The sequence below is a fragment of the Alligator sinensis genome, unplaced genomic scaffold, assembly GCF_000455745.1.
Source record: "Alligator sinensis unplaced genomic scaffold, ASM45574v1 scaffold1240_1, whole genome shotgun sequence".
NCBI classification, from domain to species: Eukaryota; Metazoa; Chordata; order Crocodylia; family Alligatoridae; genus Alligator; species Alligator sinensis.
Window position 1 is genome coordinate 57,464 of NW_005842245.1, and position 21,965 is coordinate 79,428.

Here is a 21,965-nt window from a genome sequence, read left to right on the forward strand (position 1 = left end):
CCTTCCCTCCCCCACAACACTGCAAGGTAGCAGCACGGAGAATGCCTGAATGTGCAGCCTTTTTCATATGTATAGTTTCTATTAAGTGCATGTATTCACAGTCTGGAGAATTCTAGGGTTTTTTCATAGGAAAGATGCTCTGTAACAGTGTAACCTGACATTGTTATTAATAGTACATGAGATGAATAAAGGAAGAGAGGCCTTGGGCCTTCTACTGACAAATAAATAACAGTCTATTATAACAACATGTTTGTACTGAAAATATTGTTGCTCTTACTTACAACCAAATAACATCTCCGCTAACAGAACTTCCTCTCTGTGTAATAATAATTTAACACTAAGAATTTGTATTTCCCAAGCCATATTAGCAATACTGATTACATCTAGAAATTAAAAAATTTGAGGGGAATACACCATAAACTATGAATTACTTGAAATGTGGGTGTATTTCAGATCTGAAGTATAAATGACAAATTGTGATGGTCAGGAAAAAAAAATATTTGAAAAGCTTGTTTCCTTTTTTCACTGAAACTTTACTTTTGACAGAGATTTGCAAGCTTCTAAAGACGGTCTATTCTAATGAAATACTAAAGCAAGATAATAAGAAAATGTCACTGTTAATCTGTATTTCAGAATCATATTTCTAACTGACCTTAATATAGCTTTAAAAAAAATAACTTTGAACACTTTACATAAAATAACTTATTTCTCCTATTTATTGTCTCTGATGTCATCTGAAAGGTCAGTGGCAAGATCCTAGTTTTATGAATTACGTACTGTCTCATCGTTACAAACTAGTGAAAGTACAGTGGAACTAATTAGCTTCTTGTGTTACCTTTATTCCATGTAATATTTCATTTAGTAGCTTAACCCGTTGATCTGCAGTCTTCATTTGGCTTTTCTGGTTAAAAGATAAAAAAGTTTACCTTTTAAAATAAGAATAAAATAATCAAATTACCTTGTGTACTGCCTACTGCATTTTCATCACTTTTTTGAATAATATTTAATTTGTTAAACATACTTTATCTTTTCAGTCTGGTATGTGGTTTATGCTGTCACATAATTCACCAAATGGTAAAAGAATTAGTAAATCTATTCCAATACCACTTTACCTATAATAAACCCTGAGATTTTAAAAATTCTTCTTGTGGCATGATGATGACAGAAACCAGTTCATTCCTTGCATTCTAATTAGAAACTTCTTAATTAGATTTTTAATTCTGAGAGTGTTCTGGAATAATCGTATCAATTTAAATCTACACAGACTTTGACTATCTAAAGTTGGACACAAAAAACATCTAATCTTTTTAAGTATAATATTTCAGCACGGTCACATACGTGGTATATTTGGCATACAATAGCAATTATTTGGGTCTGATGAATTTACAAATAGTTAAAGAATATATTCTTGTTCACTTATTATATACAAGTTGTTCCATTAAATGATTACATTTGACTAAAGCAAACAGAATTTCACCCAGTCTGATTTGTGAGATACAAGCTAGTACTAGTTAAGCTGAAATGTGTTTGGTTTTTTTTGAGGGGGGAGGGAGGGAGCGGGGAATTCTTCTGTTACTGGTAACACCTTTTGATTTTTCTACTGGTGGTTAATTTCTGCATGTCATTCAAACAATGAAGGCAATTTCAAAATATACTAGTCAGTGCACCCTATGATTTTGTTTGTTTGTTTCCCAGTAATGATACCTAGGCAGAATATTACAATGGTTAGGTTGCAAAATTGGCCTAGATCACCAGGCTCCATCCTCTGCTCACATAGAGCTCCTATAGATGTGCGTGGAGACTGCTCTGACATGCTAGAAATCCGGCGCATGGGAGCAGACTCAATTAATCGAGTCTGCTGGAGAACGGAAACTGACATGCTCTGGCAGCCTTCTGGGTCACGTGTATCAGTGTTCCCACACATCTCCGCACTGGAAAAGTGACAGCAGGGTGCTTTGAAATAAAACATGCTCGATGAGCTTTAGTTCAAAGTAGCCCACCACCATTTTTTTCAGTGCAGGGACATGTAGGGATGTTGATACACGTGACGCACCGGCACTTCTAACAAACACAGCTCGCTAATTTAAAGCGCCCGGTGCCAAGTCCCAGAACACATGTAAAAATGTTCATAACTGAAAAGATCTGTGATCTGAAGGAGCTGTCTAAGAATCTCTCCCCCACTACCACTATTTGAAAGTGCAAATTGTCTGCTTCTATAATATTATGTTTCCACACTGATGATATTGCCTAGACCTCATAAAGGCCTCTACCAGGTCTTTTGCTGTACTATACAAAGAGACACCAGAGATGAGGTAGGGTACAGGATAAAAACAGCTCCTTCTTTGGTCCACCTGAGCTTTCCTGGTGAAGATAAAGCAGTTTAGAGATGTATTATTTTTCCCATGCTGATCCTGGCTACATTTTAAATGGAGATGAAGTATCGCAGAGCCAGAAGGGACCTTAGGGGTGTCAGGATGTTTGTAGGGGCACAACAGTGATGTCATCCCTGGCCTTCCTTAGATCTGCTAGAGATCATAGTGAGCCTTGTAGGCTTTTCTGAGTGTTGGTGGGGATAATCTGGAATCTGGCTTCAAAGGGAAGTGTGAATGAGAGTTTAAGAATGTGAGGTCCGATCATAGAAGCTTCAATGTTTTGTTTCTCTAGAACGCACTTCTGTTCGCAGGATCAGGACCTACCAACACTTATATAGATAAAAAATGCTATTTACATTTTATTATAAATATAGTTTAATCTAAATAATGGACAGGAACTGTATTTCTTAAACCCCCCTCCACCCAAAGCAGCCTTTGATTAGGGTTTCTGTGCATGATTAAGTATATACATTAATTTTATAAACATAATTAAAAATTAACTCCTCAATATAGCACTTCAAAATTTTCCAGCATTTGTGTTTCTTACCTTCAGACATTTTACTTTGGCAGCAACAAAAGCATTTATAGGTATAACCAAAACAAGCACTGCAACACCTGCTAATACTGATGGGCCCAGTTCTTGCCAGAGAAAGATAATAGCCATCAGGATCTGAAATGGTGCTGACCAGAGAAGGTTGAGGTTTACAGCCATTTCCATTAGTTGCTGGGCATCTGAGGACATCAAGTTAACAATTTCACCACTTGTGTATTTTCTCCGAGCACAGTTAGCTAAGGTTAAGGCCTGAAAGCAATATAACAAGGTCCCAAAAGGTCAAGGTCACAAAGTAGTATCTATCTTGAACATGTGCTTTATTTTTTTATTGTATTGCTTTACATGTTTTACACAGACTTATTATTAAGCATCCACAGGAAACTTAGGAGGGTGGCTTTCTTGTAACAGCAAAGGAAAATTGCACTCAGTGAACGAGATTCCAAAGTCTAGTCTGCCTCTTATGTACTAAGTAATGAAACCAGAGTGGTGTAAAGAAACACTAAAAGCCTTAGTTAGATCTGGCCAAGGGAGAATTTCTTCAGGGCTGAAAGACTGCCATAGGCTCTCTCAGGGAGGCAGCAGAAAATATCAACAAAGATATTCAAGGACACTTCCAGTCTCTTGAGAGAGGCTGTCCTTTGAATAAATAAAGTAGATAAATTAAGACCTTGAACCCTTTATTGCATACACAGTAAACTTATGCTACACTAAACAACAACCTGTAAATAATCTGTCTCACTCACTGCACACAAAATTGAAAAACTAGTAAACAGATATCAGTTTTGCTTCATTTACTATATATTAGCAGGGCTGCTACTGTAATACTTTGCAGGCCAAGCTTTTCTCTACTGCAAAGTTCCTACGCATTTCTTTTTTAACCCCTAAATCTTCTTGTACTCAATGGCTCCACCTTATGTTTTATGGCAGGGGTTTTCAACCTTTTTTAGTCTAAGTACTCCTGGAGGCCAGACACCGAGCATAGGGATGGTGGGTGGGTGGGGATGGAGCGCTGCTGCCTCCCAGGAGCAGGGCCAGGGCACAGCGGGGAAGCTCACTGGGTTGGTGTGTGGCAGCGGCAGCCTGCATATGCGAGCTTCCCCGCCCTGCAGAGGGGCACCGCTGCCCTCCCCCAACCCCAGCCCTATTCCTGGGAGGCGACAGCGCTCCATCCCTGCCCACTCACACATATCCCCTAGGACCATTCCAAGTACCCCCACAGGTAGGTGTACCCCCAGTTGACAACTCCTGTTTAATGGCAATCTGTTATTAGCTATACACACATTTTCAGTGCAGCCAGCATGATTCAGCTAAAATGTCAGGGTAAGTGTTCTTTTAAAAAATAGTAGCTGGACTGTTGTGTTTAGTGTTATTTTTAGGCAGACACTACTCTGCCAAATTAAACTTCATGTTCACTGGAACACTGAAGACCTCACCTTTCCACCCTAGAGGGGAGATATTCCGGTCAAATTTCAGATTCCTATTCATACCACTTCAGTGCTACCACAACTCAAAGAAGGGATACATACATGTACTCTTTATAATGGGAAAAGTAAAGAAAAACTTACTTTTATTCTCAAAAAGGACTGAACCACTCTGTTTTTTCTTATGAAATGTGAACAAAATAATTAATCATATATGTACTTTTTGGCAGAGAGACAGCCTAAAGACCTAAAACCTAAGCCTTATTCAGATTGAGTAAGGAATATCCAGAGAGGAAAAAACAATTAAAAAAAAGACTGGATTAGCCCATGATCCTTCAACCTATTCATGACTGACCCATACCTTTAGGTTAGGGACATGCATCAAAAAGCCTGAACCTGAACTGATTCAATCTTTGCAGGTTAGTCTAACCCAGGTACGCTGAATCAATTTGTAATTTCACAGACATCCCAGAAATGCAGGCATATGCCTGCAGTGACCCAGGCTAGAAGCTGGGGAGCGCTGGAGCAGCCCTCTTTTGCAGGTTAGTCTAACCTGGCTAGGCTAAATCAGTTTGTAACCATAAAGACATCTTCTCTGGACTGAAATAAATGCAGGCACATGCCTGAAGTGGCTCAGGCTAGAAGACCGGGGGTGCTAGAGTAGCCCTCCCTTCAATTCCACTGTGCTGAGCTGACGGGGGTGTGGCCAGGCTCCAACAGGATGCTCTGATTAGGGAGGGGTGTCCCCACCCACTCTGCCCCTGACCAGCCCAGCAGCAAAGTGATTACACAGCGTTTATCACCCCTAACTCAATGTTTATCACACCATTAAGAAAACAACAGAGGGCCATTACTGGCTACCTGTTGATTCTGCCTTTGTTCTGTCTGCCACAGCATGGACCATAGCCCTCATGTAGTCTGCTAGCTAATGCTGAAAGGTATCTGTGTACAGCAAAGTGGACGGTGGAATCCCTGCATAGCAGTGAGTGGTGAGGAGCACAGGGTGTGGGGATCAGGGGGAAGCCAGGCAGATGCCTGCAGTTTCTGCCCGAGCTCCAGCCAGGAAGCAGAGGGGAGGGACCAGCCCTGCTGTGGAGCAGAGAGCCCCGTCCAGCCCAGAGAGTATGCCGGAACGCTGGGGGTGTCTGCTTTAATTTAAAACAGCAAGGGGTCTAGGACAGACATTGCATAAACCAGTTTGAGCCAAATCAGCTAAGTTTGATACTACATTCAACCAGGTTTATCTCACACCAGTTTCAGCCATTTTCAAACTGGTTTCTGTGCACTGAACATCTGTTCTGTTACAGGTTTAAACCAGTTTCTGATCAGTTAAACCGGTTTATGTGTAATGTCTGTCCCTAGCCTTATAGAGCCCTGCTAATTTCAATGAGGCTCTGCACAGGTGGTTGAACTCTTGTCTAGTGATCTAAATGTGAGACTAGAGTACTAGCATGGAAACACTAAAAGTTTAGTTATGGCTCTAGTTAGTTCTTCAGTTTTAATTCAGAGTATTCTATTGATATTTTCACTGGCTTACAATATTTTGGTTTCTGTGGCACTTGGATACATTTTCAGCTTGAAAATATAGGTAAGGTTTATTTTTTGGTGGGATAGTGGGGAAATGAGGCAGTTACCTTTCTGTATATCAGGCCAACAACTGCAGTCTTAATTTTGACAGAGGTAAGCATGTTGAAGCGCTGGTATAGCTGATGGATGACAGTCTGCAAGATGACCACAAGAAGAAGAGCAAGAGCGTATCTATATCCATTCCAGTGTAAATCAGAGTGGTTTTTGTACAAATTAATCATTTCTCTGGAAATCAAAGGATATACCTTTTTAAAATCTTTCAGTTAGCAACAGCAAAAAAGTCTTAGAAAATCTTGTTTTGAACTTACATTATTAAGTAATATTAATATTCCAAAAGTGGCAATAAGTATAGATGGTGTAAGGCAACGTAGAATCAAGTATTCAACAGTAAAAAAAACCCTGCATTCATCTGAGTGCTACTTCGCTGACCTTGTAACAATTACTATTATGTACTGCTTCAGAGTTATACACACTACTGCTGACTTCACTGGTAACAGAGTGCAGAGGGTATAGGATTATTTGCTAAAGACAAGGCATCTACAAGAGATGCTAACTGTGCAATAGCCAGAAAATACTGCGCAGTAGCGCACCACAGCGCAGATGATGCTAATACTCTGCTGCACAGTATTATTAGGCTACTGCACAGTAACGTTAACTAAAAGCACTACTGCACAGAAACTCAGGTTACTGCATGTTTATTTAATATTTGCTAATACAAGTACTAAATAAATGCACAGTAACAAGTGCACAGTAGCATTTCATGTAGATGCACCCACAGAGAATAAAATAAATATAGTATTTGCTAAAGAGAAAAGGGTGGAAAAATCCGAAATTTTAAGTTTTACTTTTAGTATAGTAGAGATTATTCCTCACAACTGAGTATAATAAAAATGAAGAACAGTTTATGGTTTATTTCTAATATTTCCTTGCCAGAAAGTGGTGATATAGGTCTTAGCAAAGTTTGTTTTTATAGTGTCATGCTAGGCTCCTGAACCATTTTGCTACAGCAGGATTATTCCAGCAAATCTAAAGGTTAAAGTTAATCACTTGTGCCCATTAACACTCTTCTGTGATAATCCGCCAGGTGTAAAACAAGTATTAAATACCTTCCTAGTAACCACTATAAACTTACTTAGGATACCAATCAACTAGTGGCAACATAGTCATTTCAGCCTTCTGTTAAACACAAAATTGTAATTATTACAACTCCACTGTATTTTCCATTTAAGCATTCTGCTATAGAACTTGAACAAGAAAGAAAAATTAAAACTAAAACTGCAATAAACCACAAAAGTAAGTGCTTAATGGGCACCTTTGAGTTCAAGTCTGAGAATGAACCTTTGTTTCAGTTTTTTTTTCCAGTTTTTTTCGTGACTAATTCAGATTCTAAATATTAAAAAACATAACCATATATTGTACAGACAGATAGCCATTTAGTCTGAAGTCAGGCAGAAGGCACGGCAAAGTAGCACCTTACAGAATAATTCTATAACATGATATTCTTCCACTCTCAGACCTGGCTTGCAGGTTAGTGTTATCATTTTTGCTTTTCTCACCAGCTCTGACTTAAGTTCCTTCCAAGAGCAATGATACCAGTAACCTGTTAACAAAAAGGCTTCTTGTAGCCAAATATTATTTACTGTAACTAAAGTATTTTAAAGGCTATATCTTAAAACAATATACTAAACTATGCACATACCTCTCTCTGGGTGCATCTACACAAGAAATTAATGTGCAGTAAGGTTACTGTGCAGTAAAATAAGGAGCAGTAAGCTGTGGCCAGGAGCACATCTACACATGTGCCTTGTTGGGTGAAGATTTGCCTGGTCCAGGGCTGCTCCTGCCCAGCTCTGCCCCACTGCAGCAGCCAGGGGAAGGTCCAGGCTCTCCCGGGTGCCAGCCTGAGGGCTAACAGAGGGCACAGGGGCTAGTCCCGATCTGCATGGGGTTGGCAGAGCTGTGTCAGTCACAGAGGCAGCCGTCTCCCAGCCCCATGCACATTGGGGTCCTGATGTGCATGGGGTTGGGAGACAGCTCCACATGCAGCTGGCACAGCTCCCCCCGTATTGGGGATTAGCCAGGCAACAGTGGCCTGCTGCTACCTGGGTTCACCAGGAGCAAAACTGTGGTCAGCATCTAAACGTGCACTACGGTACATTACCTAATGCACTGTTTATCTAGTATCTGTATGTGTTGGTACTAGCAAACAGCGTATTAAGACTAATTCAATGCACAGTAAGTCCAGTGCATATGTACACAGGGACCCTTTATTGTCCATTAGATTAGTCTAGCATGTAGTAAACTGTCTCGTGTACAGGCATCTTCTAATACCTACTATTGTCTGGATCTGGAGAAAAACTCTTTCACCTGTTGAGACAATCTGCTTGCCTCTCCCATGGGCAGTACTGGATAACTCTGCCTATCTTAACACACTCTTCTTCTGAAAGGGCTTTTAACTTTTTGTGCCCTGATCTCCATGCCCCTAGATTTAGCAAAATAAGGTTTCAGCTTATTGAAAGCAGGGTTACCGGGCCCTTCAGGTTTAGAACTCACCCCAACTTCCATGTATATCCAGCATATTTTCATCCCATTGACCCTGACAATTATAGGCATATAATAAACATATATATTAGGGATGGTCAACCAGTAGCACGGGTGCCACAACTGGCACAGGCAGCACTTGTGTACGGCATGTAGCAGACTGAGGATGGGACATGAAGTACAGTGGCAGATAAGGCAGGGAGCAGACAGCAAAACATCAGATCAAACAGGGAGCACAGGGCAGCAAGCAGAAAGCAGAGCAGCAGCTTGTGTAAAGGAAAGGTTTACAGTGACACGTGGGGAGGGTATGGGACTAATCTGTGGCACAACTTTTAAAAGGTTTGGCCTCCCATTACTCAAAATACAGTCAATACAGTCCTACAAAAATGTTACTAACTTACCTGAGTTAAACAGTAACTTTACCTCACTAACAAGGTCATATAAAGTGTTCAATAAATTATTTAATTCAGTAGCCCTAGATCGATACATTGTCATACCTATTATGGTATGATTTTGATTTAAAGTATTTTTCAACTGACATTTACTTTGTGAGTCTCACAGATTGGGTACATACCTCAATTAGAGAACTTTAGATGAGACAAAAATAATGTATTAGGGAGCAATTTAGTTAATCATGTCAAGAAGTAAAGTACTCTTCAAAGTAATTTCTCAAGTTTTTCTTCTTCTCTGATTAAATCACACACATGCTGTTTATAAAAACATACAACAGCAATCTATCTCAGATTGAAAATTATCAGATTATCTTTCTCATGAAACATGACACACTAATCCAGTGCTTCCCAAACTTTTGTTCAGTGTGACTCCATTTATGACACCATTTCCTCAGCATGGCCCCTTGCTCCCAGCCTGCAGCCCCCTGCCCCTGCTGGTGCCCCTCACTCCCCACCCACAACCCCCCACCCCCTAGGTGCTTCAGGACCAGAGTCCATAGCCCCCCTGCCCCATTCCAGCAGAGCCCGAGCCCCAGCTGCACCCACGGAAAGCAGCCGCTGCTACAGCCAGAGTGGAGTGCAGAGCCCAGCTTCCCCCCTGGCCCATCCCTTCCTCTGTGGGCAGCATTGCCGGAGCAGACCCCATAAAGGAGGAAGGATGCAGGCTGCCTGCTGCAGGCTTGGGGCTTCCCATGCTTCTGCCCTCCCCCTGGGGGCTCCATAACATGGGTGCAACTCCATGCTGCTGCAGCTGCCATGCCTCACCTTGGCATCCATGGTGGTGCAGCCCTCCCTCCCACAATGGGTCCCACCTGGTGGGCCACAGAGGCAGGTCCTGCCCAGAGCTGGTCTGGCCTGGCTGCAGCCCCACACTCCTCTGTGGGCACAGAAATCTCAGGGGGCACATTTATTGTGACCCTATCCACTGATGTTGTGACCCTATTTGGGGTTGCAACCAAGAGTTTGGGAACCACAGCTCTAAGATACCATATACAGTAATATACAGAACTCTGTTTCTAAAATGTATCTTGACAACTAAAAAGTCTTTCAGCATTTTTCTTTTCTATAATCCCATGTACTCTATTTTAAAAACAGTTTCAGTTTTTTGATAATAGGCTAATCCTTTGTATTTTCCATTTGAATGCCTTATTCAGAAAACAAATTTTATTTTTTAGAATCTTCCACTTTTTGCCCCAAATCTATGGTTTCACTTTAGTAAAAATATTTTAAGTCTTTATGTTTACGAAGAGAAACTTTTCTCTACCTGTAGGGTAGGAGTCTAAATTTTTCAATAATATGTTCTTACTTTATAGTAGAATTTTTGAACATCTGATACATAATCTCTCCCTGATACAGCCAGATTTACACTTTTCAATATTTTATGATGTTTCTTTAATGCAATTAAAACATCTGATGTGTTGAAAAATCTACAGCAACATCCACTGTAATACAATCATTTGTAACGGTCTAACAGTAAGGAGATAAATACATGCGTACAGTCATTAAGACTGATGTCTTATAAACAATTTCGCAATTTTAGTCCTGTAATCATCTCTATCAGGATTTTGTATGTATGCAAGAAAGAGCAGAGCTCCCTAACCCATGTTACTGTTAGACTGCTACTTAAATTCTAGAAAAAAAATGTTTATGAAAATAAGCATGAGAACAATTAAAAATTCAGGCTAATACTGTTAAGATATGAGCACTGTTATTGTTATTTCATGTGAGGAGTCTAACCAACAAGGGTTTGGGCAGAAGTCTCCCCTTCAGGGCCTTGCTTTTCTTAATAACTTAGCATCACATGTCTCTAAATGGAGCTATAACAACAGAAGTATCTTTTGCTGATCACATCAGTCACAAAGACTACGTTAATGTGTCAGCAACTTCAGCTCCTTGAAATCATCTTACTTTATTTCTCAAAAAGATTATAAAATGCATGACATACAGGTATTTTCAAACTACTGAGATCTTAGCCTCTACAATACCTAGTCACTGAAAAGCTATCTTAGCAAAACTTTGGAATCCGAAGAACCTTTTACATTATTATTACTGCTCTGCAGACCACAAAACCAAATATACTTAAAAGCACTTACTTCATTATTTGTGGACTCACAAATGCTAGAATATCAGCTGCCACTTTTAGAAGGCCAACTTTTATTAATAAATATCTAAATGTTTGCCATAATGGATAAAGCAAACATGGTTTATGCAAGCTTGTTTTAGATGGCACTTTTTTGTTGCAAGGAGCCTATGGAATTAAAAAAAAAAAAAAAATATTAAGCAGAGAATTAAATCTTAGCTTCCCACACAAATGAAAAGCATAAAATAAGGAGATAATCAGCCTAAAGCAGTAGGTACACTTAGGGCATTCTAGTTTACAATGGGGCAGTAAAAATATTTTTGTGCGATTTTAACAACTGAGGGGGCATGTCTACACAATGCATTTACTGCAGAGTAGACTAATTAGCTCTGCAGTGAACGTCTTGCATCTACACATACACATGCGGCCCTATTAGGTCACAGGAAACTAACTAACTCTGAAGCAGGGTATTACTTGTAATACAAATACTGTCCTACTGCAGAGCTATTTACTGCACAGCAACACATGTGTAGATGCTGACCCAGGCATAAATTGCTCCTGATCAGCCCAGCCAACACGGTGCCACACTCCTCCCTTCTGCCTACCCACATGGCTCAGCAGCTGCAGGAGCTTCATGACCCAGATAGCTCCTCTGCTGTCCAATGCAGCTACCCACTGCCCGGGTCTGACCCCCTGTGCCCTCTGCCACCCCAGGCTAGCCCCAGACCACAGGCCACACTTCTGCCACCAACCAGAGCCCAGGGCTGACCCCCATGCCCCGAGACAGCCTGAGGCTGACCAAGCACCCAAGCAGCTGCAGCCAGAGTTTGCTGAAGTGCAAATTGCTCCTCAGTTTATTCAGTCACATTAATTGCATGTATAGATACAGCCTGAGTGGAGGAATGGGATTTTAGACTACCCCAGTCACCTTTCAATTTCATAAAAAGACAAATTATTATATTATATTATACTATATTATATTACTATAATCTAGGCATTCATAGGAGATAAATCTTCCTAAACTGATTGAGGTGTTCCACAAAAATGTGTGGTGACATCATGGAAGAAGCTTTCAAAATAGAATGAGAAGTGATGTACTTCTCTTCTACAGAAGGAGTCACAACCACTATCTTTATGACTAAATAAGTATTTCTATTCTAATGGAATATTTTTAGTGGACTTAGCTTTCTAAACCTTACCTTTTACTACAGAATAAACTGTGAAAGTTTTCGTCTGAAAAGTTAAGTATGCTTGAAAAATCCAAGCACAAAAAAAACAGCAGTTCTTAAACAGTGCACTAATCAATAGGCTGCAAAATAAACAGTAGATAACAGACTCCAGCCGAAATAAATATATAGGTATAGTAAGATCTACTAGATGGAAATTAAAGCTAGAGATATTCAGAACAGATATAGGGCACAAGTGAGGGGAATTAACCACTTAAATAACTTACCTAACTTTGTGCTGGATTCTCTGTCACTGAAAAGAACCATTTAAATCAAAACTGAATTTGTTTTCAAAATGATCTCTAGTCCAAAAAGGAATTAATCTAAAGTATTCCTATGCCCACAACTTGATCAAGTAGCCTTATAATTTATGAATCTATAGTTTGTTGTGGAGATATTTTGACTTTAAATACTCAACTAAGTTTAATAATGATTTTTTTTTATACCAACAATGAAGCTGAGAAAAGGATAACAGTTAGGGATAGGATAACAATTTGTTGCCATCCATATTACCTTCAGTCCTTTTGTTGTTCTTAAGACTTCCTTCCTCCACTGCTTTTCAAAATTGGGACATACAGTGTATGGCGAGTCACTTTCATTCAGTTCAAACAGGTCTTCTCTCTCCAGTGGTTTCTTATACCCTAAAGTAATTACTCTAAAAGAAAAGAATAACAAGTGTAATATTAAATAAATAAAGCAGCAAAACAAACAGGGATCCTGAAAAACTTAATATAGATGCTTTGATATTTATAAATAAAAGCTACGTTAACAATTATAAACAGGGTATGTATATCACCCTAATATGAGACATTCAGTATAAGCACTGAAGAAATTCCCCTACATTATATCTTTACTTAAATGTTGGGCTATCCCATTACTTCCATTTGTTAGGCACAGATAAAAAACAGGAATCATAAATGATAACCGTATATGGTTATTATTGATGACCAAAATGACCATATATATTTGTGTCACTTTGGTAACATAGATTCACTGTCCAAAATATCAAAAAAAAAAAAAAAAGTTACTCGTTTTTGAGGAGCATGAGCATGGACAGATCAAATCCATGCTGTGCTAACCCCTGGTAAGTCCATTACAGAAAGTCTGCAAGATGACAATAAAGTGAGTCAATGCCAAAGATGCGGGGCAGAAAATTTTCCAGTGCTTTATTTTTCTGTGGGAAATGTTCCATTTCTAACAATTCATTGTTTCCTAAAATTCATTAGTAACAATGAATGGATGCCAATGCAATAGTAGGCAAGCTTGACAGTTTCAAAGTTGTAATTAACATTTTTCAGGTGATTATCCCTATGAAGCACGTGAGAGAGTACATATATGTTTTATTGATTTGTAAACAGGAGGGTAAATAATAATCCAAACCAAAAATCAAGTTATGAATTCACCTAATTGGCTGTGCAGGTCAAATCAAAACCAAATGAACACACCACTAAGCTTGCTTCTATTTCTTAAAATCTCTTGCTTCTGGAGAATCAGTCAGAAGCACAATTAGTGAAGAATATGCAGTGTGATGATAAGTTGCCCTTGCCCATAGACTCACTGGTAAACCTTACCAACGATTGGTGAAATCTTTAGCGAAAGAGAATGCATTTCAAGTAGTTCTGAATCAGATTTCCCTCAATCTGACTCTGAAATGGAACTAATAAGTAGTGCAAGTGATACTACAGATAGTGACAGTGAAACTGGAGGTGTCACAATGCCCTGTGGAACAGTTAAACTCTGAAGTAGATGAGCGGACAACCACAGCATATCATGCACAGTTCTTTGGGTGTGCTAAAATTAGTGTGTCAACAGTTTTCAGTGCCTTCGGTTTTTTTCTTAAATTTTAAACAGACAATGTAAGGGAAGTACATGCTATTGTGTATTGCCTTTACATTTTCACAAGTATTCCAATAAAAATAATTTCTTTCCACATAAAGCTTTGAATTTGTTTGAATATAATATTTAAACCACATTAAGCGTGCTGTATTTTTTTTCCTAATCAAATATTTCAGCTCAAATACTTGTGGTTATTAGGATATAAAATTAACATGGGGGTAATTTTTTAGTTTTGCTTACTAAATATACATCAAATAAACATGCTAAATGAGATCATGCTCTATTTAGGGCATTGGAAAATTTTTCAATTCAAAATTTTCTAGAAAACCCACATCTCTGGTCAATGCTGAGAGTTCCAAAAGTCAGGGAATTTAAAGCAAGCAAAGACGCAAAAAAACCCAACCACCTGATCTCCAGGTCTACTGCAGTCTTATCATGGCTGGATTAAGGAACATGCCTGGATATACAAATAGCTTATTGCTTAGAACCGTTGCTCATAGTGTCTGGTTACAAGATCAGATTCTCAGTTCTCATTCTAAAAAGTTTCTAGCCTGCAGATAAGTGGAGAAAAAAACCCCTTCCTATGTGACCCACGTGTAACTGTTTTGTGTCTGAACAGAGAGATATAGTTAGCCATGTTAGTCTGAAGTCAAGTGGAAAGCAAGGTAGATTTGCACCTTACAGAGTAACCAAAGTGCACATAGCACAAGCTTTCATGAGCTGAAGCTCACTTCATCAGATACTGTGAAAGGATGTGCATAAAGCAAAGTATAAGGAAAGAGAAATTAGAATACAAAAGATGAGGAGGGGGAGAGATGTGGTGGGGGGAAGGGAGATGGTGGTGGGAGAAGCTAGCAAACAAGCTGTGAACACATTGGAACAAGGAGTCACAAAAATTAATCCAGATAATTGGAAAATCTCTGCTTTAAACCATACGTAACACAATCCAGTCTGTGGATGATTTCTTATTCTGCAATTTTCCATTAAATCGTTTTTTGAAAAATTTGCCGTCTGAGGACTGCTACCCTCTTGAATTTCTGAAACCATACTCCCAGCAACATAAACTGCCCCATTTATCTCAATTCTAAAATGTGTTGATGTGCCAAAGCATAAGTAGTCCACTGGAGATCTTTGTTGTGGTTTTCCTAAACCCCCTTACCTTACCAGATTACCTTAATTAAGATCTGCATGTCATAGAAACATAACGCAATGTTATGGATTAATTATGTAGTTGTTATTTTCCAATTCCCTAGTTCAGACTGGAACAGCCTAAGGATTAACCTGCATCTAACATAACCATTATGCTATTTAATAATGTAACATATTAAAGTAAAGTTTCTAGGAATAATAATGCTTAGGCTTTAGTATTGTAATATCGGTTGTACAAAGTTGTGAAGCAGACTTTTCACAAAAATCCAAAGAAGCATAAAGGAGAATATGGCCATGTGCCACAGGTAATCTGTTTCCTAATATTACAAGTTTTTGCAGATACAGACAGAAAAATAAAAAAACCTTTAAATAAAAATTGGTCCTTTTGGCAGAGAACATAGGGTAAACTTAATACATAGAAATCAATAACAAATGTCTGACCAAAGTGATGTAGTCTAAATTTTATGCAACTCTTGCAAACACTTCAATGTTACCTTTGAAATGTTCCAATATTAAAAACCACAGGTAAAACCCTGGTTGCACTGAGGTTAACACCAAAACTCTAATTAACAGAGGTGGGTTGTTACACTTAACTTTGAATGTCTGATACAAGAAGAATCAGATGCAAAAAGAATCAAACCCCAACTTTATGAAAAATCTGGCAATAGTACTACTGAATGAAGCAAAGTGTAGGTAATGTTTATAATCTGATTTTAATTCATATCTTTAAACCATTTTCATTCTTGAAACTAAACAATTCAATAATATGCCACTGCTTTCAGAAACAATCACATGATAAAAAGAGAAGTGGAAATAATGACTAATTGTCAGGAGTCAGACCATGAGAATTACATGGATTACCCTGCTGAATGCTAAAGGAAAGTGGAATGCACAATTTCATATAGCTGAGTTTTCAATTCATATGAGGATATACTATATTTAAGCAAAGTTTTGCCTGTTTTTTTAATCCCTTCTTAATGTAACCTAAGACTTATTGGCAACTAGGGAGAAAACCAAATATTCAAGAACAATATACATAAAATTAGCCTACTTTTTAAATGGTATTATGCAGCTAAATCCTTGTAGCTTAAATCAGGGATTGGCAATGTTTTTGGGCAGCATGCCAAAAATACCTGCAACCTCGACTTGTAAAATGTTCGCATGCCAGGAGCAGATGGCAGGGAAGATGCGAGGGGCCCAATCCTTGTTGTAGAAGTGCAGCCCTGACCTCTTCCCCGAGGCATGAGCGCCAAGCAAAGTGTCTTGGCATGAATGCCAGAGCATGGCAAGCAAGGTACCCCTGGCTTAAATCAAATATTTACTTTTGAAAGTCTACTGCCATATATAACCTTAAAGAACATAGGAGTATATTCTCTAATGAGAGAATTGTGTGCATAGTTTCAGATCAAATTAAGATTACAAAATACTAAATTTCATCTATTAAATGTATTATCAGTAGGATATGACATACAGGAAAAGAATTCTAGGAATAATACTATGAAATATTTTTTTAAAGTTTAGCACATATAAACTCTGGCTTTAAAGACTATTCTAACAATGGTCTCAGATTCTGGATTATTACAGTATGAGACTGAAGAAGGGCGCCTGTGCCCAAAACCTTGCAAAGAACAATTTTTTCCAACTAGTCAGTTACAATAATAAAAGATATCACATTTACACAAATAACCTTGTCAGACTAAATAAAGGGAAGCTTATAGTCTATAATGAAGAGAGCATAAATAGCAAAAAATAATTAGATTCTTACCTGCTGTACCAGGAATATGTTACCTTACTAAAGAAGGAAGCATTTTCTTCAGGACTAAATTTCTGTAAAAAACAAGAAATCAACAATAACAAATACATGTTACTTTAAAGACTGAGGAAGAAGGATATGTAATTTACATTTTTCTTTAATGACTAAATGTTTAGGATATCTATTTTCTTCTAATCAATGGTAATAAGAGGTAAATGCATACAGTAAAGTGAAATAAACACCATGTAAGGTACAAAAAGATGTAACTAAAAGTAATTTTTCTTTGTCTTCAGTATTCCTGTGACACAATTTATATAATCTACAGGAGACAGAAAATTCCAAGCCTTAAAACTAGAATTTGTTTGACACGAAGTGCCTCACCTACAAACAAAACATGGAACAACAGAGATTTTCAGCTCTGATTTAACGGACACAGCTCACCTCCTGTAATCATACACCTCTATGGTAGCATAGGTAATATGGTATGAAATGCCATCTTTTAACATCTATCCAGCATTATTTTATGCTCACTTTGCGTTGGTACAAATAACTACATCACGAGTGAATCAGAAGCAACATAAAAACCCCCTGCCTTGCAACATTAAAACTAAAAATGTCTTGCTTTCTTTTTGACAAACCTAACTCTTGGAGAAAAATCAATTGTTCATGCCTGAGGGTGAATAAACTGTTTCTATACCTCAAAACCAGCAGAGGTAAGGTAATGTTCAAAAAGGTATAAGCAGAAGAGGAGGCTTGTTTGGCATTTTCAGTTTCTTATACCTTGCATCCCTAAAAACAAACTTGAACTGTAACCCAGTTTGGGGACGTTGTAATCTGGATCCACACCCCAGAGGCTAGGATGGCTTCTAGGCACTAAACACATTTAAGTAATACACTCTATACTTCAGGTTTCCAAAGCAACTTCAAACATTTAGATCCTTAGTTGGTTAATTTCTAATACAAATTGCATTTCCAAGTCTTAATTGGTTTGAAAAACTGTTTTTAAAGACTAAGTCATACTGTTGTTAAAAACAAACAAACAAAAATCATGGTTATTTCTCCAGGCAACACCACATAAAGCAAAAATAATCAAAAAAAAAGGTGGTAAGGGTTTCTTTATTAACTTTTTTCCTTTATTAACATGGAAAATCGTGTTCTATGTTTCTCATTATCAAATGAAGAAATTCATCTTTTAGAAGGTGTTAAGGTTGTAATGGTTCACTATTATTTGTGGAGGATAATAATTTTATAATGACTATTTAAGAGCATGAGTCATATTCCCTCTTCTACCAATATCAAAATTCTTATACATCTCAGAAGGCTCTGTCTATTCTTCTGCCCTTATTTTTTTGTCTTCATAAGAAGACAGATTTAGAGAATGATACACTAGGTAATACTCTAATGTGATGTGCACCCATGCTTAACCATTAATACACAGGACAACTGTCAAGGGCCAGTCTGGAGTACTGTCTCATACAAATTACTAATATGTTTTTGGCAATGGAAACGTAGTCATTTAAAGGCATCATCTTGAAAGCACACCCAGGTAAAAATACTTCAGGTGTGACATCTGTTCCTGGTTCTGTTCTGTCAGGTATGACATCTGTTCTGCCAAATTGGGGATGGGGAGAGGCTTTCTATTTTGTAGCTATTTTTAAGCTTTACTGTTTGAAAGACTGGAAACAAAACAAGTCACTCATTTTTCAGTTATTATCCAAGGTGTTGCTTTTAAAAGGAAACACACTTTTATGATGGTGATGGTGACAGTGGTGTTACTTTGTATTATGCAACATTGTCATAATGTTAAACAGAGTGGTTTTCATTCTCCTGTCTCTTAGAGGTACTCTTTAGCATGCCATGCAGTGGCTTGGGAAATGGGAAATAATTCAAATAGCATTTTTTTTTCAAATAAGACACATTTTCATTCAGGAAAAGGAATGGGAAGTTTTGAAAGGTAGGACAAGGGATAAATGGAAACAGAAGTGGCTCCAAATAATTATATGGAGTTAGCAAACTATTTGGTTTTACCTACTAAAGAAATCTTTTTGCTTTTTAGTCACAATATACAGGGCCCATTAAAGGGGTAAATGGTCTCCAAAGCTGCTGTCCAGGGAAGAAAATCCCATTTCAGTTAAAAACAATTCTACAGTTATTTGAATTTATGACTCGGAAGCAACAGCACTTTTTACTAAGGACACAGGACACTGAGAAGTACATTGCATTTCCATGATGTGATACTGGTCATTAGTACACAGTGCTAACATTATTCTGATATGTTTCTATTTTTTTAATTTCAGTTACTATTTTTTGAGGTAGCAACAAGTAATGGTCCAAAATCTCTTCTACTTTGTTTAGTACATAATTGCAACTTTCTCTTTTGCAAGACTGACTGCGCAAAGCAAATTCTTAAAAAACATAAGAATTGCCATTTACTGGATCAGACCATAGGCCTATCTTTTCCAGCACCCTGTTTTACACAGGGACAGAGAGTGCATGCTGAAAGAGAGGGTGAACTGGGTGTGACCTCTTGGATGTTTTAGTTATGTGCAATCATTTAGTATTTGCATCTACAAGTACTATATGACTACACAATAACTGCAGTTACTGCACAATAGTGTCGCCAAACAGCTCTTAGGTGATGCTGACTGCAAAGTAGCTCATCGTGCCATGCAACATTACTGCACGGTCAGCCTCTTGTGTAGACATGGCCACTGAGTGCAAAAGAACTTGCTTTTGCTAGTTTAAACTTACCACTTACTAGTTTCATTTTGTGACCCCTAATTCTTGTATTAAGAGAGAGAGCAGGCGAAGAGAAAGTAAATAGGGATTTATTGTTTTGTAAATCCTCATTGTGGCCCCACCTCGATTGTCTCTTTTTAGAACTGAATACGCCTTGCCTTTTAAGTCTCCCCTCATATGGCAGCCCCTCCATACTGCTACTCCATCCTTGTTGTCACTGGAAAGAATGGCTTGCTACCAAACCATAATTATGTCTCATCAGGCAGTTTATCTCCACAAATATTAGTATTCCTGGGACAAATTTAAAATGTGTTTCTATTTGTAAAAGCTGCAGAAAAAAATCTAATATAGGAAATTCCCACTATCCTTTTTACTTTGACCCAACCATTGGCCCTTATCCTGCAAGCTCTGGCAGGCATGAGAAGGCTGCTTACAGATATAAAAAAAAAAACAAACCCCACCCAAAAAAGTGCTTTATTTTAAGCTTGGCGCACCACTGCACCAAGTGCCGTGCGTGCCCAGAAGAGGTACTATGTTAATTTGACTCGGTTTGCCCAATTTTTATATAGATCGTGTGCTTCAGTGGGGCTTTTGGGGGCTTTTATCTAATAGCTGATTGAATCAACTATTAGATAAAAGTGCTTTTATCTAATAGCCAATAGTGACTGAATTGGCTATTAGATAAGAGTACCAGACTGCCCTGAGAAAGCGCTCGATCTATACATTCACTGGGGAACCGGGTCCAAGTAATGCAGTTCCTCTTTTGGTAAAGCGCCTTCCCTGCTACCATCTCTCAGCGCCTGAGATGCACGTACCACTTAGGCACAGATTTGATCATTCTGACCTAAAAGCAAAAAAACCAACCCCTACGGCAGTGGTTCTTGGGGGTTTTTTTCGCGGACTACTTGCAAATTGCTGAGGGTCTCAGTGGACAACTTAAACTTTTTGTTGTACAAATCAAAGCACACCGCTCCTATTTTAATAGAAGTAGTCTTACCTACAAGTACAGATACTTTTGATTGTTCCGCAACTGTTCTGCGGCCCACCTGCACAGCCCCCCAGGTGTTTGAGACCCTCTGCCCCAGGGTATTTCTGTTAGCAGCCCTCCAGGTGCCAAGCGCCATTAGGTGCCAGCCTGCAAACCCACTAGCAAGCAAGCCTCTTCCTTGACAGGGCTGCTGTTCCCACAGGCGGGACAGGCCAAAGGTGGGAGAAGAGGCGCAGAGCGGGATGGCCTCTGAGATCAGTCCCTCCCCGGGCCAGCCTCTTCCCGAGCCGAGCACCGGAGCAAGAACAGCTCCAAAGGCCGGCTCAGCCCCGGGAAGGGGACAAGCTGGAGGGCAGACAGCTGGCACAGGGCAAGGGCCGGCAGGGGGGCAGTGGAAGCCAAGGGCCTTCCGGAGGGCCACAAGGGCCTCTTCCTCGAGGACAGGAGAGGCCGCCACCCTGCTTTAGCAACACCACCCGGAGCTCGGCTTCTAAGACGCATCCTGACTCGAGTCATTTTGTCCTCCTCGCAATCCCACACCCTCTGGGGTTTTTTAAAGGTTTTGAGACTAGGCTAATCCCGCCTGTTTGCAGAAGAGCACGGACGCTGCTCCTCTTCCCCCGCCCCCCCCCTCATCCATTCGGGGCCAGGTTCCCCCGGAGCGATCAAAGCCCTGCCGTGTCGCGACAGGGGGGTATCGCGACATACCCCGTCACGCGTGCAGCGCCCCCCGCCCCGCCCGCGGTACCTCGTGGCCCCGGGCGGGCGGCATCGCCTCCCGCTCCCGGCTCTGCACGCTGCGGCGGGGAGGGGGTCCCCAGTGCCCGCCCAGGTGCCCAGCCTGCTCCTCCGGCCCGCCCAGGGAGGCAGGACCTTCCCCCCAGCCCTCCTGGCTAGGAGAAGGAGCGGGTTTTCCGTGTGCATAAAGGCCAAAAAAAAGAAAGAGAATATAGGAGCCTCCTTAAAGGATAAAGGAGCCTTTGCTTGGTGATGGCTCCTTTTGGTGTTGCCCAGGGCAGTAACCGGGATCAGCCGGGTTCCTGTGCTGCTCCGAGCAGCGGCGGGATTCGTCCTCGGAGAGCTGGATTTTGACCCGCCATAGCTGGAAAGCAACTTGCACCAGCTAAGGATCTACCTGCTTGAGAGAGCTGTGCGATCCTGCATGGCTTGGGGATCCCAGACTTCAGACTTGGGGATCTCAGACGTCTTCAGGGACGCCTGAAGAAGGGGGCCTGCGCCCGAAAGCTAGCAAGGGATTTTGTTGCGAC

At 39.8% G+C, this 21,965-nt stretch overlaps 1 protein-coding gene across 6 annotated transcripts in view; it reads right to left on the reverse strand.

Annotated features, from left to right (window-relative positions):
• The window catches only part of LOC102386022 (multidrug resistance-associated protein 1-like), a 67,114-nt gene extending 45,598 nt beyond the window's left edge, over positions 1–21,516 (reverse strand). For 4 of the 6 annotated variants that reach the window (XM_025208698.1, XM_025208697.1, XM_025208696.1 and 1 more), the window contains exons 1-7: positions 21,446–21,499; positions 16,983–17,044; positions 12,746–12,887; positions 11,020–11,174; positions 5,981–6,158; positions 2,920–3,174; positions 836–901 (exon numbers count right to left, since the gene is read on the reverse strand). In XM_025208698.1, coding sequence (XP_025064483.1) covers positions 836–901; positions 2,920–3,174; positions 5,981–6,158; positions 11,020–11,174; positions 12,746–12,887; positions 16,983–17,044; positions 21,446–21,469 — 882 coding nt within the window. In that variant the 5' untranslated portion in view covers positions 21,470–21,499. Of the gene's footprint in view, positions 1–835; positions 902–2,919; positions 3,175–5,980; positions 6,159–11,019; positions 11,175–12,745; positions 12,888–16,982; positions 17,045–21,405 lie in introns of all 6 variants that reach the window. The other 2 variants (XM_025208701.1, XM_025208699.1) reach the window with 2 other exon arrangements.
• Between the last annotated feature and the right edge of the window lie 449 nt (positions 21,517–21,965).